Source organism: Sylvia atricapilla, chromosome 13 (assembly GCF_009819655.1).
Source record: "Sylvia atricapilla isolate bSylAtr1 chromosome 13, bSylAtr1.pri, whole genome shotgun sequence".
Lineage (NCBI taxonomy): Eukaryota > Metazoa > Chordata > Aves > Passeriformes > Sylviidae > Sylvia > Sylvia atricapilla.
The window spans coordinates 13,946,410-13,959,982 of record NC_089152.1 but is presented as its reverse complement, the minus strand read 5'-3'; the positions used below and the strand labels follow the sequence as shown (position 1 = coordinate 13,959,982).

The window sequence follows — 13,573 nt, the reverse complement described above, 5'->3', positions numbered from 1 at the left end:
TTGTTTGGGGCTTTTTGTTTTGTTTTTCTTTTGTGGCTCTCAGAGTAAATTTGAAGCACCTATCCGTTCCCTTGCTCCCACAGCACAGGTCTTTCTAACATGAAACAAGCAAAGCATGCCCCTGTTACAAATCTGTAGAGGAGAAGATGGATAAATTAGCCAGGGGCATTTTGTAAGCCCTGCAGGCCAAATCTGATGTGAAACATGTATGCCTAAAAGCAGTCTCTGAAGAGAGACTTCAGCAAAATATCCCACCTGGGCACTGGCTGTCGTTAGAGCAGGGGAAAAGCTGTGGCAGAAAGTGTCGCAGGGCAGGCTGCAGGCAGGAAGAGGAGGGCCAGAGCAGGAGGCCCTGCTGGTGTTGGTGCCTCTTGGCCTGGCACTGCCCACTGCTCTGCTCTGGCACTGCTGCTGAGCCACAGAGTCTGTCACTGGGGCTGTGCTCTGGGAATCCAGCTTGTTAGTCCATCTGTTCTTCCAGCACAAGGCTATAAAACATTGTAGGTCATAACAGGCAGCTATTTATTTCCTAAGTCCTTAGGTGCCAGAGGGGAGATTTCTTTTATATAAATAAAAATAGCACTGGAATGCATTTATTAGGAATTGACTGTATTTATCTTGAACCACAATATTTGAACATCTAGATCCACAGACAAAAATCCAAGAAAGTACCATGTCTGCCGTACTCTGAGCTCCGTTCTCTGATCCCTTGTCCTTGCCTGCATTGCCACCCATTGTGAATAATTTACTGACTTCAATAAAACAACATGCAGTAGCAAACTTTTAACTCAGTGCCATTTGCAAATTACTCCAGTACTAAGTTTAGCTCTAAAGAACAAACACACTGCTCCCAAAAAGAACAAACCCAAAATGAATGTTGAGCAATGCCCTGAAATTAATTTCTTCCAACATTAAAATCAAGACTAGTTACTATTAACTCATTAATCAGAACATGTTTCAGCTAGACAATCTTGTTGCCAACTGTTATTGTTATTAGTTTAACATAAGTGTGACTACTGAATATCAGCTGATATTAGGAAGTTGCATAGTTCATGCAAAGTCAAAGTACTTTTTTGTTTTTTATAAAACAGCCAATCTCTGTATAAGTTTATGGAATGAGGTGATTGTTATTGTTCCCATTATGTTTTGGAGATACTGGTCATGGCTTTGTAGTAAAGATTCAGCTGAGATTTGTCCCGAAAACAGGAATTCATTCCTTGAAATTTAAATTGTCAGTCAGAGACAGGTCTATAACACCTTGTTACTGAATGAAATTCTGTCTTTTGTGAATCCAGAATGAATTGTGGTATTAATACCATGTGTCCCCAAAGAATGTTAAAAATGTTAATTAAAATTTACATTCTTTAAGCAAACACAGAATTGTCAACAATTTGAGAGCATGCTTAAGACATTGTTATGCTATCACACTGATGGTGTCACTGCTTAAGATTTGCATGCTAATAACTTCAGACAAGTAAATGTCACTCATACAGAAATTCTATGCATAGGCATGGCATGAGTAGGAGAAACAAGGTTTTGTTTTATAGATAGAACATGTTGTGATCAAAAGGATTTTGAGAAAATGAACAACTTTATGTCCCTTGGCCAATGCACAGGCATACAGTGAGTGTGGGCTAGTCCCTGAGCAGGCTGTATAAACAAACTGTCCTTTTCTCATTCCTGACCTGTATTCTCCTTTTCCCCCATGTTTTCCATGGTGGATTGAAGAAGCACTATAGTGATGCATATGGAGCCTACTGACGATGCAAAATATTAACACAAGTGATAACCTGCCCTACATTTTGGATAAAATTGGCTACTTCTGGTTAATTAGCTGTTTATTTTTATTTTCTGCAAAGATATTTCGTATTAGATGTTTGTGTCAGTAGAAGAGTAAGTGCTTTCCAGAGCTGAGGGCAGCCCTCAGACTGTTCCTACCTCTGTAATCCTTCTCCAGACACAGAAGGTTGGCAGCCACCTGGGAGTGCTCCTGCCCCAGGGGTCACCAAGGCGTGAGAGAGAGCACTCACTGCAAGGGCTGGGGTAAGACAAAGGATCAGCCTGCGACTGCATTTACACCATCTTCCTTGAGCTGCAGTTTATCAATATGCAGGGCAGGAGATCCAGCTTGTCTCTGCTGCCAGCAAAAGGTCTAAACTTAGGACTAACTTTCACATTTTACTTTTGATTCTTCTCTGCTCAGACTGAGAACTGTTTCTATAAGCTCTCCCTTCTTGGTCCTGAGACTCTCCAGCCAGTGATACAAGGATGCAGTCAGATGTGCATGGGTATAGCAGAATTTAACACACAGCAGAGACACACTGAATGAAATGAGCATTTTACCAAGGGCTGATATGTCTCTGGGCAGCCTGAGTTCATTACAGTTATGTAAGTTTTCTTGAAAACATAATTAAAATTGGAAATATACTCCCCCAAGTATACTGCAATATCTGACTTGGAGCTGCAGCAAGCAGAGCTTTGCTTGACCTGCTGTGTCTGTCCCTTTGCTGCCATGAATTTGGCATGGCATCCCAGGGAGTGTGATGAAGAAAAGCAGTGACAAAGGCCTGATCAGCCCCAAATGCTGAGGCAGGTTCTGGGCACGGTGTTTTGTAAACATCTTCTGAAGATTCTGCTTAAAAGTGCACAGGCTATTAGTGGCATCACAAAGGACTCCTCACTTCACGAGTGAAATCAGGAATGTAGTGTGGAATTTGAGAGAGCAGAGTTATAAGGAATCCGTAGGAAAGAGCACCCTGAAATGTGTGAATTGAACTGGTGCTCTGAAGTTTAGCCATGAAAGTAGCTCTGGAACATTGCTGAATTGGATGTCTGTTTATTCATGATCACCACCACCAACCATCAATAGATGCACACAATAGAAATAAACTTTAACTGAATACATTCAATTCACAACGATTAAGTAGAGATAATTTCATTTTCAAGGTTGGATATTTAGAAAGGGATATTTGTCCAACCATTTCTTCTTAGTGAGAGAGAACCCACACATCAGAACTCTGATGTGGATCTGGCCTTCCTTTGGGAATTCAGATCTAGGACTAGCTCTGAGACCAGTTTCTAATTTTAATTACTGCTACCACATTAAAAATTGCTCCCACAATGCAGATGAAATCCACCTACGTAAATCAGCAGCAGCAGGACTCTTTAGAGCTTATACAGACATAGGCTTTGTGCTGACCTCTGCACAGCATCAGCCTCTTGCTGGGCCATCTCCACAGGAATGAAATGTATCCCGAAAGCACAGTGGAAGAGATTCAGATTAGTGTTCTACATAAGGCTTTTAATGCTGGGTAGCATGAAGGTCAAGTAAATAGTCTAAAAATAACTAAGCATTAATGCTGTGAAGACCCTGTGCAGAAGTTACCCTTTGTCTCTTTGGTGCTGATCTTACAACACACAGTTTTTTACCTCTTGTGAGTTACTAAACCTGCTCACTGAGGAGTTGATTTCTTCCTGGTCAATAGTGGCTCCATAAAAGTTAGCAAAGTTATCTTAAACTGTTTCAATTGACATTTAGCCAATTTGGGTATTGTTTTAAATGTTTAGGCAAGTCATTCTTAAGAAGTGAGTGATGTTCTTGCACATTAATTCAGCACTGAACCCATTAACTAGCTCTGCATGCAGTTTTGTATCAATATCTCAACTATTTTCAGTTAATTAGGCAACATAATTAAGATCATATGAGTTGAATTAACAGGTCAGTGCATCATCTTGCTACAATTGCATCTAGGAGATAACCTGATCTAAAAGCCATGTGAAAAGGACATTTTATCCTGCCCATACTCAGGACACCAATTTTGAATGTGATCAGCCCGATGTTTCAAGGAAAGACTCAAAATTTGAACTTCTGTACAGAGTTTCTGCTTTGAAAGGTGAATTTCTAATTGAGGCATATGGGTTTCATACAGTGGTCCAAACAACCATTTGCATAAAAACCGCACAACAAAATGACAGAGAAAATTCTTCACTTCTTATGCCATATTGGTCAATTCATATTTAGTGTGTGCATCATTTTCTTCTTCTGACGGAGGATCTGAGTGATGCATTTCAATAAAAATAATATAGATCATTGCTCCAAGCACAGCTCCCAGCATAGGTGCAACTATAGGAACCCACCACCAATTATTACCAGCCCTGTAAAAGACAAAAAGTACAAGAATTAGTGCTATTTGTTACTCTAATGAGCATCTTTCAGTGTATTAGTCACTGAACAGGTCCAGGGGGATGTGCCACTCGCTGTAGTGTAGACCTTTCTCTTTTGTCTCACATTTCTGTGAATGGGTGACACCCCTGTCTGCCCTACCCAGGCTAGTTCTGATTGAAATGTTAAATAACAAGCACCAAACATGTTGGTCTGTGTGTTGTGCTTGCATTTTAGAAAATAAGGCCTTTTTACTGCATGTCTGTTTGGGGACAGAGGATGATTTCTCCCTTGTGAAAAGCCTCTTTCACGACTTGCAGTGAAATGAACAGGGACAGATTTATTGCCAAGCAACCTTGACTTGTACTGTGCCCAGATGCTTGTGAAAAGTTTTTCAGGATGTTGCAAAAGTGGCTTATTTTATCTGCATGGAAACTTGCAAGTTCACACCTGCAATAGTATGTGTTATCTTCCTCTTGACAAACATAATAAATTAAACTGAATTTTGAGTATGTTTACCTTAAGCAATGTAATAAAACACAGTGAGTGTCAAGTTGATTATCCTTGAATAGAGTGGTCAAGACTCAGATTTCATTATGTAGTATCTTATCTCTACATTTAAAATGTGAGGTCTTTCAGCAAGAGGCAAATAAACTTAGAAGTTTTATACACCTAAATCTTAAACTTAGAATTTTTGTATTCACTAAGAAAGTCCAGCATGCTGATTCCACTGAAATGTTTACATTTACACAAGTACGAGGATTTAATTTTAAGTATGTAGATTTTCAGGTATATTTAAAGTAAGAACTCCACCATTGAACTGTATAAAACAATAAATAACAAGCTCTTTAGGCAGGAATATTTGGCTGGTAGAATTGCTCTCCTTTTCCTAGGGGTCCATATTCAGAGAGTAAAAACTGAGTATGCATTTCAGAGCACAGAGTCTCTTCACTGTACTGATGCATTAAGGTGTTTTGATTTGATAATATGCTGTATTAATTGAATATGTGAGTCTCCAGTGAAAATCTAGCTACCTCTGTTTCATGCGTGTTGAAAAAGGAGATTTTTTTTTTCTCCCAGAAATACAAAGGGAGAAATTAATCTATGAGAGGAGCCTTACAGGAAGCTGCAGGGAAACTTTTAAACTGTCAGGAGAATTACTCAGTACTCAGTTGCATGGATTTCTGCGGGAGTGAACTTGTGTTTGTCACACTGCAAGAATAGAACTGGGAGAATGTTGATGCCCTATTGATTGTACTATTACTGCTTGTTCAGAAATGCCTTGGATGTTTATGTTTAACCTTTGGAATTATTTCTATTTTGCCCTGAGGATATAAAATACCTTCTGATGTTGTTTTACTGAATTTATAAATCTGTTTGGTTTTCAATCATGGATGGTTGTTGAGCACTTGAATTTCTGGAACGAGCATGGACTAAGGTTTTATTGAATTAATCAACAGAACAAAAGCTCTATCAAGTACTTGCATGTGTTCTTCTGCGTGAGGTGTTTATACATGGGTGTGTAACAAAGGTGTTTCTTGGCAGGCCTGTGCCCTGTCAGCTCCTGCATGACCTTCTCCAGATCAAGGCCAGTATTTACAGCGGCCGCTGTCAGCTGCGCCCTGGATCCCCTGTGCTGAGATGCTGGCCGTAAAGCCTTTGTAGGGGCTGCTGCCAGCACTGCAATGAGATCAGGACCGGCAGTTTCCATGTGCTGTGCCTTTGGCACAGGAGCAAGAGCCGCCAGTGACCTGCAGAGATCCCCGAAGGCCCCGCAGTGCCCTCGGCGCCCGGTGTGCCCGGTGCTCAGCCCCGGGGAGCGCCAGCGCTCCTCGCCGTGGCCAGCGCTCTGGGCGGGACTGCCTGTGCCGGGGGCAGGACGGGCCTGGCCACAGCCGCGCTCAGTGCGGGAACTCCGCCGGCTCCAGTCTCTAAGCTACAGGGACTGCCAACTGGGCCCATCTCAACTTGCGGATACACCTTTCACTAGCCAGCTCTGCGGGAGATACCGCTGTTCCTGAGGTAATCCGGGCTGCAGGCTGCACTCCGGGAAGAATGCTAAATACTTCCGAGGCCACTCTGCCATCCGAATGCCTGTGCGGACAGATGAGCCTCCTGCCCTTTCCCGAAGTGCAGTTTAGTTCGGTGCTGCCGCCTTGTCTCCGGTGCCGGCGGCCACGAGGTGTCAGCGTTACCGCGCCGAGCGGCGGGAGCCCGCGACGAGCCGGGCTGAGCGTGCCTTATCCCGGGGTGCCTTCAAATGCTGGCACGAAACACTGCTCTGGGGAGCCCTGCCTCTCTCTCTCCTATTGCTCTTTCATGCTCGGTTTTGCTTGTCACAATCCAGTCTGATGTTTGGACTCAAAGCTCTGCCTGTTTTTTCACTAAAGAGTACTTCGCTCTCCAAACTTTTCTTAAGCTTATCAGAATATTCAGCATGTGCTTAAAGACTCCTGGTTTTCTGATGGGAGCCTTTAACCAAAACCAAACCGTTTGCATGGGCTAGGGAGGCCACACCACAGCTTGCGTTTTCTGGCTTGGTTTGGGGGAAAGTGTAGTAACAGCAACATTTAGAAAACCCCTGCTCCAATGCATTCCTGTTATCTGGATAATTCCAGGGTCCGGCAGAAGGGTTCCCCTCCAGCCTAGTTCCCTGCCTGAGAACATGACAAAGCCAGCACTTACTATACCTGCAAGCACAAAGAAAGAGGGGATTTCCTTCTGTCAGGTAATTATCTCAACGTTTAAAGCATTTGCTTGGAACAGCGTGTAAAGTCTTGGTATTCTGTATCTGGTCTATTCCAAAGTGAGCCTTTCCCAGTGGTCCCCTGCTGGTCTGTAGACAACGCTTGAACATTCGCTGACCTGGACTCAATTGCCTTGGGAAATGGCTCCGTCCTCCCCCCAAAGAACGTTCAGGATCTCCTGAGTATTTCCTGCTTCTCCACTCATGTCTCTGTGGAGGTTTCATGCTCCAGTCCCAATTCCTGGACATGCCTCTGTTAGAGAGCTTAAGCACCTGCCTCAAGGTTGTGAATTCTATTTAAATGAAGATATATCCAAGATTTATTTGTCAACTGTTGCTGAACCACTTTAAGTTGCTCAGGCGCAGCAAAGCATCAGGCAATTTAGGATCCTAACTACAATCATTCAGGCTTTTCCTGTGGCTCTTCCAGTTGCCTAACAAGGCTCAGATTCTTCCTAAGTCTCACCTGGATCTGTGCAGTAAATAAATAAGACCATATTCCTGTTTTATCATTCCCTTGGACTTGTTTATAGCTGTAGCTTTTTAACTGAAGGCAGGGAGGAGGGCTTCTTCCTCAAATTTTCACCTTCCTTGTATTGTTGTAAGTATATTCTGGCAAGGATCGGAGATCTTATGTTCACATTTAAAAGTTTCTTAGCAAGGTCTTTTCTTTCTTGCATTCCTTCTCTTATGTAGAACCTTAAACTGCACTGGGAAAGGATTCATATTGGTATAGATGTAGAGGGGCTTTGTAGTTTTTTTTAATGTAGATGAGTATGACCATACTTTTAGAGAGAAGGGGAGTTCACAGGTATTCTGTGACTAAATCACAGTACAGATGGGCTTCCAGACTTTCAGTAATGCAATAGCCAACTCCATAATACATTACTGATTGTAGAATGGCACTGTGGCTAATACCACAGTCAACAGCTACTTACAATTACACAGGTGTGAGAGAGGACAATCCTGAGTGTGGGATGTCATTCTGTGTGTCCTTGTTTTTCAAAAAAGTACAGTTTCATGGTGCAGTGATAAGAGGTACTGGGGAGGAAGAGTTAGGAGGTAACTGGACCAATGAGCTGATCTACCACCAGCAGCTCACCAGAGCTGGGCTACATCCAGCCTTGGCTCTGGCCTATGCTGTGGCTGTGTGCCTGGTTCAGCTATGCCATGCCTGGCTTTTTTTGTATGAGAAAAGCTTTGCTACTGCTTTCCTCAAATCAAGTACATGATTTGTGTAAATAGAGATCATACTGAATAAATAGAGATTATTTGTGCTTCTTTTATTTCTTGCTAAAATAAAATCTCTACTAACCAGAGCTCTCCCGTGGCCTACAGTACTACTGGGGATTCCTACTTGTAAATAACTAGGAAAACAAACAATACTAAAATTAACCAAAAGGTCTGCTTCCTGATGACAGATTACTCTTAGATACTCCAGAGTGCCTCTTACCCTGGATACATGTAAGATGTGGATTTGATGTGTAACTAATTAGCTGTGCATTGAGACAGCCAAGACCATGTGCGTGTGCACACAGGGATCTGAGAGGGCTCTGAAATGTGGGAAAATGAAGGGAGCTTTTCATTCTCTCCTTCACTCCCAGCCAGGAAGTCAGGCTTTTAGACTGCTGTATATTTCTGCAGTAACTCAGAAGTAATCATAGGCTAAATCAGTCTGATATGTCTCTGTTTTTTACAGCACCCAATAAATATTTTCACCTAATTCTCTCCTGATTTTTTTTCTGAAAGCTGCAGGACACAAGAAGAAAGCAGTAATATTTTCAGTGACCTCTAAGAAGCTCTAATATTTTGGGAAAGGTCTTGTTGAAACAATGATTGATATTAGAGATTATGCATGTTTGATTTGCCCTAGGAGCAGGAAATCCTTTTTAAAGCCCAGTTCCTAGAGGATCTCTGGCTTAAAGTGCATGAATAATTGCTTCTGGTATGCAAAGAATTACCTGTATGTATAGAAAGTATGACTTGGTACCATGTTGAATCAGGATCTTACTTTCCTAGGAACAATTTTAGCCAGGAGCATTTGACTTCATCTCCAGGTGTACTTACGTGAATACTTCCATCCCCCATCCTGCAATGGCTGTGAAGAGCCTTGGGCCAAGATCCCTGGCTGGGTTCATGGCACAGCCACTGTTCATTCCCAAGGAGGAAGTAAGAACAATTATAAGGAGTCCTACTGCAATTGGCTCCAGGCCCTTGGGTACGCTGTTATTTTTGGTGTCAAAAATAGCAAATATAGCCAGAAGAAGAACAGCTGTTGACATCACCTGGCCAAGGCAAAGAAAAGAATATTGAATAAATATGTGTAGATTCTTTCCAATAATGAAAAGAGGGGATATGGCAGCTCTGTGGATTGGAGTGGCTTAGAGCTGGTATTTAGTTTTATCCCACTATACAGAATAGCAAAATTTGGAACTTAGTGCCTTTCTACTTTACAATAATGTAGTTTTGATAGCTGTGCTGAAAGACAAAGACAAGAAATGTGCGGAGGACATTTGGAAAAAAAATAAAAAATCTGTAACAACCAGGTGGGAAAAGTACAGAGGATTTAAAAGGCATCTCCTGTGTGAGGTCTAATGCTTTGCTTCTGTATTTTTTCCTGTCAATTTTACATTTTTATTCACTCAGTTTTTGGTAGTTCTGCTGCTATAACAATGCAATCAGTTCCATTGATGTAAAAGTGTTTTATTTGACTATAGTTTATGCTGATAAATTAGACTAGATATACATCTCTTTATCTGGGTATTGCATAACATCAGAAGAAAAAGTGAAATCTGTAAAGTCAAAACTGGGCAGCTAAAATTAGGAAGTATCCAAATTAGGGTTGCACATATAACTGTACCATGAACTCTGTACTGCATATGCTAATTGAGCCGATGGAGGAAATTTTCTTGGAATTACTTCAATGCAAGTACAGCTCTGCTTAAATCAAATGCTTTGTCAATGTTGATTTTGCTAATAATTAACTGGATGGGAAAACAGACAAAGGCTTCAGCGATGTCAAAATGTTCAGTTTCTATACTGATTTGAAGAAGCTTAAGTTTGGTTTAAAAATTATTTGGTTTTCATCTGCTTTTAAGTTTGTTTTGAAACATGCATGAGTAAAAAAATATCTTGGGGAAAAGTCTGTTGACTGATCCAAAGATCAGAACTGTCTTTCTTACAAAACTTCAAAATAATGTTTAGATATTTTTTAAGCCAGATTGCACAATCTTTTACATAATGAATTTGTGTTGAGGCCATACCTTGTTTTTTATACCTTACTTATGCAGTATTTTTTTCATGTATTCCTGAAGAAGTTGATTAGACGTATTTAAATATATGAAACGTCTTTTTTTTTCTTTTTTTTTTTCTTTATTGTTGTGTAAGTGGAATTAAAGCACACATCTTAGAAATGAAGTTGAGGATTTTTCAGATTCAGTCATTTGAAAAAGAAATACTACCAATGTATTTGCAAAAAGAAAGTTGAAGAGGAGGCTTGTGGAAGCAGAAAACTCAGTTGTTCAGGGTATGTTAAACCGTCTGCTTAAGCGTTACTTAAGGAATAATAGGACCACAAAATGGGCTGGATTTTGATGTAAATGGACATGACTCTGCTGAGATTTATGGAGAAACATTGATTTATGCTGAGCAAAACCTCTTACGTATATTGCTCTAAAGACATTTTGAGTGCAACAATTAAGATGATGTATGAGAAAAGAAAAACTTGAAATTATTTAGCTTGTAAAACATTACTAAAATGTAACCCCTGCAAACAGCATTGCCTTCTCATTGTATTGTACAAGGGGACATCTGGCTCAAATGGTGAGATTTGGCACATTTTTTAGGTCTGTGTGGTTTTTTACTGCTTGGCTTTACTGGTTTTTTTATGTTTAATTTGTAGAATGAAGACAGCTAGTGCACTTACCTGATCTGCAAATCCATTTATGAGGGACAGATAGGGAGCTGGATATGTTGCAAAGATTTGTGCTGTTGCATTTGGTCCTGTGACTTCAAGTTTCCCATCACTAAAATCCATAAAGGCATCTAGAGAAAAAAGCCAGTAACTGTGTGCACATCTCCATAAACTTTTCTAGGTTTTCTAGGACTAGGATAGGAAAGTTCTTTACTTTGATCAGGCTCTCATTAATGTGCGGCATTTAACTATTGCAGGGTCGGGGGGAGAGGGATGATCTCCTATGTGTGGTTTCCTACCCGTGACTTTTCGGTTGACCTCAAAGAGTACATGACAGTCCTGCCAGCTGCAGGAGTAAAAACTACAGAAGAGGTTTGGAAGTTAACTGGAGCAAGAGGAGGAATTGAACAGAGGTAGGGATATGAGGAAATCCTGCACTCCTGAATATGAGGAAGATGTCCCTAACCTAGACCTAAGCTTCCCACTTTGGTTCCCTGCCCTACTGCTGTCCTTGTGGCAGAATACAGTGACTCCGCTGTCAACCCCGTGTGCCTGTTGACACACTTGCTGCATCCTAGCCACAGCTCTAATTCTCACTCTCAGGCTTGAGGAGGACTTAAATTCAGAGATAAATCTTGGTCCAGAATTCCAGTTTCCAAATTCTAACACTAATCTTAAAAAAAGTATGGGCTTCCACTGGCCCATCCCTTCCCCCCAAAAAACCCCAAAGAACCAAACCACCAAACAAACACAAAAAACACACCAAGCCCAAAACAGTTATCATGGTTCCTAAAGCTTTTCCTCTTTGGGGTAACTGTGGACACTGAGCACTGAGATGACATACAAGGAGCATTTCAATTTTTGCTCTTCCTCTGCTGCACCTAGACTCAGCACAATCTGCAGACGTGATGCCCACAGGAGAGAGATGTTGGAGGAGATGGGCTGGGCCAGTGGAAGCAGAGTTTTGGAGTAGAGGGTTGAAGCAACTGATCCAACTGAGTGGATTCAGTCAGCCAGTTAGTTTTTTCCTTTTGTGGCACACTATGTAAAAAAAAAATCCCGTGCCTCAAGGATAGGGGTAATTTTTTTCTTTTTCCCTGTCAAATATGTGACCCCTTTATCACTGTACCTGGAGTTCATTGCCTTGGAGGGTCACCTCTCAAGGGTGGTCTGAGGTTTGGTCAGGAGGGACTTGATCTCATATCCTGTACCCTCAATGAACGATGTTGGTGATTCTTGCCTACAGGCACTTGTAGCAGGTCTTTAATGTTTCTAATTTGCTTGGAAGATGGATAGCCCTATATCCTGGCTATTAAGTAATTTAAAATCCTTACTGAGAAATACATGATCTCAGAGTATCTGATTTCCCATGAATAATTTTTCTAAATATCAGGACATTTCCTGGAGTATTAAGTGTTTCAGTAAATTTGTAGGGTACCTGGAATGTTCAAGCCATTGTTTTTCCCTTCAAACTCTTTATGCTCCTTCCTTTCTTCTTTTATAGCATTAGCTTCATTCCTGCCATTACTCCTGTGTGAACAAGAGTCCAATGCCTGCCTGACATTCATTGAAAAATTGGGGCCTTAGAGACTGCCTGACCTCTAGTTTGTCCTGTGAACATGTCTAAGGTGTACTCACTGTAATAAATCCCAAAGACAGCCGCTGCTCCAACGAATGCTCCCAGGAGTTGTGCTAATATGTAAATTGGTAATTTGGTCCATTTTAATCTTCCAGTCACGCACATGGCTAATGAAACAGCTGGGTTTATGTGACCACCTGAAAAATAAATCACAAATTAAGTCATGTGGATGACTCAGATACATGAGAATAGGCGAAGGATTTGTAAAAATGTGGGCATTTTTGAACAGCAGAGCAGTACATGCTTTTCTAGATGTTATTTTGCAGTTAAATACTGACTGCAATTAAACTGAAACAAGTTGGATGAAATCAGAGGAGGGAGGGCAAAACCCACTAAGATCCATCTTTACTCTTGATGCTTGTGGACTGTGCCCTTTATCAGACTGCTGCCCTGCACTATGTAACTTACAGACAACTTTTCTAGAGAAATAGTAAACCTGCCCCATTGGTTGTGATGGGAGGGTCCCTTATTCTGCACAAATTTTCTCTCCTTGAGGCCTTTGGCTTTTTATTTTTGGGGAGAACTAGGGCAGAGGAACATTCCTTTAGTCTTCCAAGAACATACTGTGATTAAGGACTGTTACTGGCTTGAGCATGTCTTGAGACAGTTCTGGAGTGCCCTGGGCTTAAGTAGTGTTTGTGTCTCTGTCTTCAGCCTGGGTTTACTTAGGAGCTCAGTTTTCATGGAGACAAAATCATATCATGTTAGGGCTGTCCAGTTTCATGTTGACTGTTGGTGAGCTATGCATAGATGGGATCTGGGAGCAGCAGAACACAATCCTTCACCATGTTTTTATCTAGTTCTTGTGCTTCCCAGAAAGGTCCATGATAAGGAAACTGATAAAGTAGCTGTGCTGAAACAAAGTTCAGTTTCCTATGGAATTTCCTTCCTTTTTATTCAGGAGTAGCTACACCTGAACTCATGCATGAAAAAATTTCAGTAACATTGGAATTCTTTGTGACAATTTTAGTTTCTAAAATATATTTATTATGTCACATGGTCTCTTTCCTCAACATCTTTCGTCAACACTAAAGGTGTTGTGTGCTCTTGGAAAATTTCATTGTTTACAGATAGGTGGTTTGCTACTTAAGAAATGCAAATTACCAAATAAAT

At 41.2% G+C, this 13,573-nt stretch overlaps 1 protein-coding gene across 6 annotated transcripts in view; it reads right to left on the bottom strand.

Moving 5' to 3' along the window:
• Window positions 1-592: 592 nt before the first annotated feature.
• AQP9 (aquaporin 9) overlaps window positions 593-13,573 on the bottom strand; it is a 28,367-nt gene continuing 15,386 nt past the window's right edge. For all 6 annotated transcript variants that reach the window (XM_066328512.1, XM_066328508.1, XM_066328510.1 and 3 more), the window contains 4 exons: window positions 12,460-12,597; window positions 10,834-10,952; window positions 8,976-9,193; window positions 593-4,155 (listed from right to left, as the gene is read on the bottom strand). In XM_066328512.1, coding sequence (XP_066184609.1) covers window positions 3,993-4,155; window positions 8,976-9,193; window positions 10,834-10,952; window positions 12,460-12,597 — 638 coding nt within the window. In that variant the 3' untranslated portion in view covers window positions 593-3,992. The remainder of the gene's footprint in view (window positions 4,156-8,975; window positions 9,194-10,833; window positions 10,953-12,459; window positions 12,598-13,573) is intronic.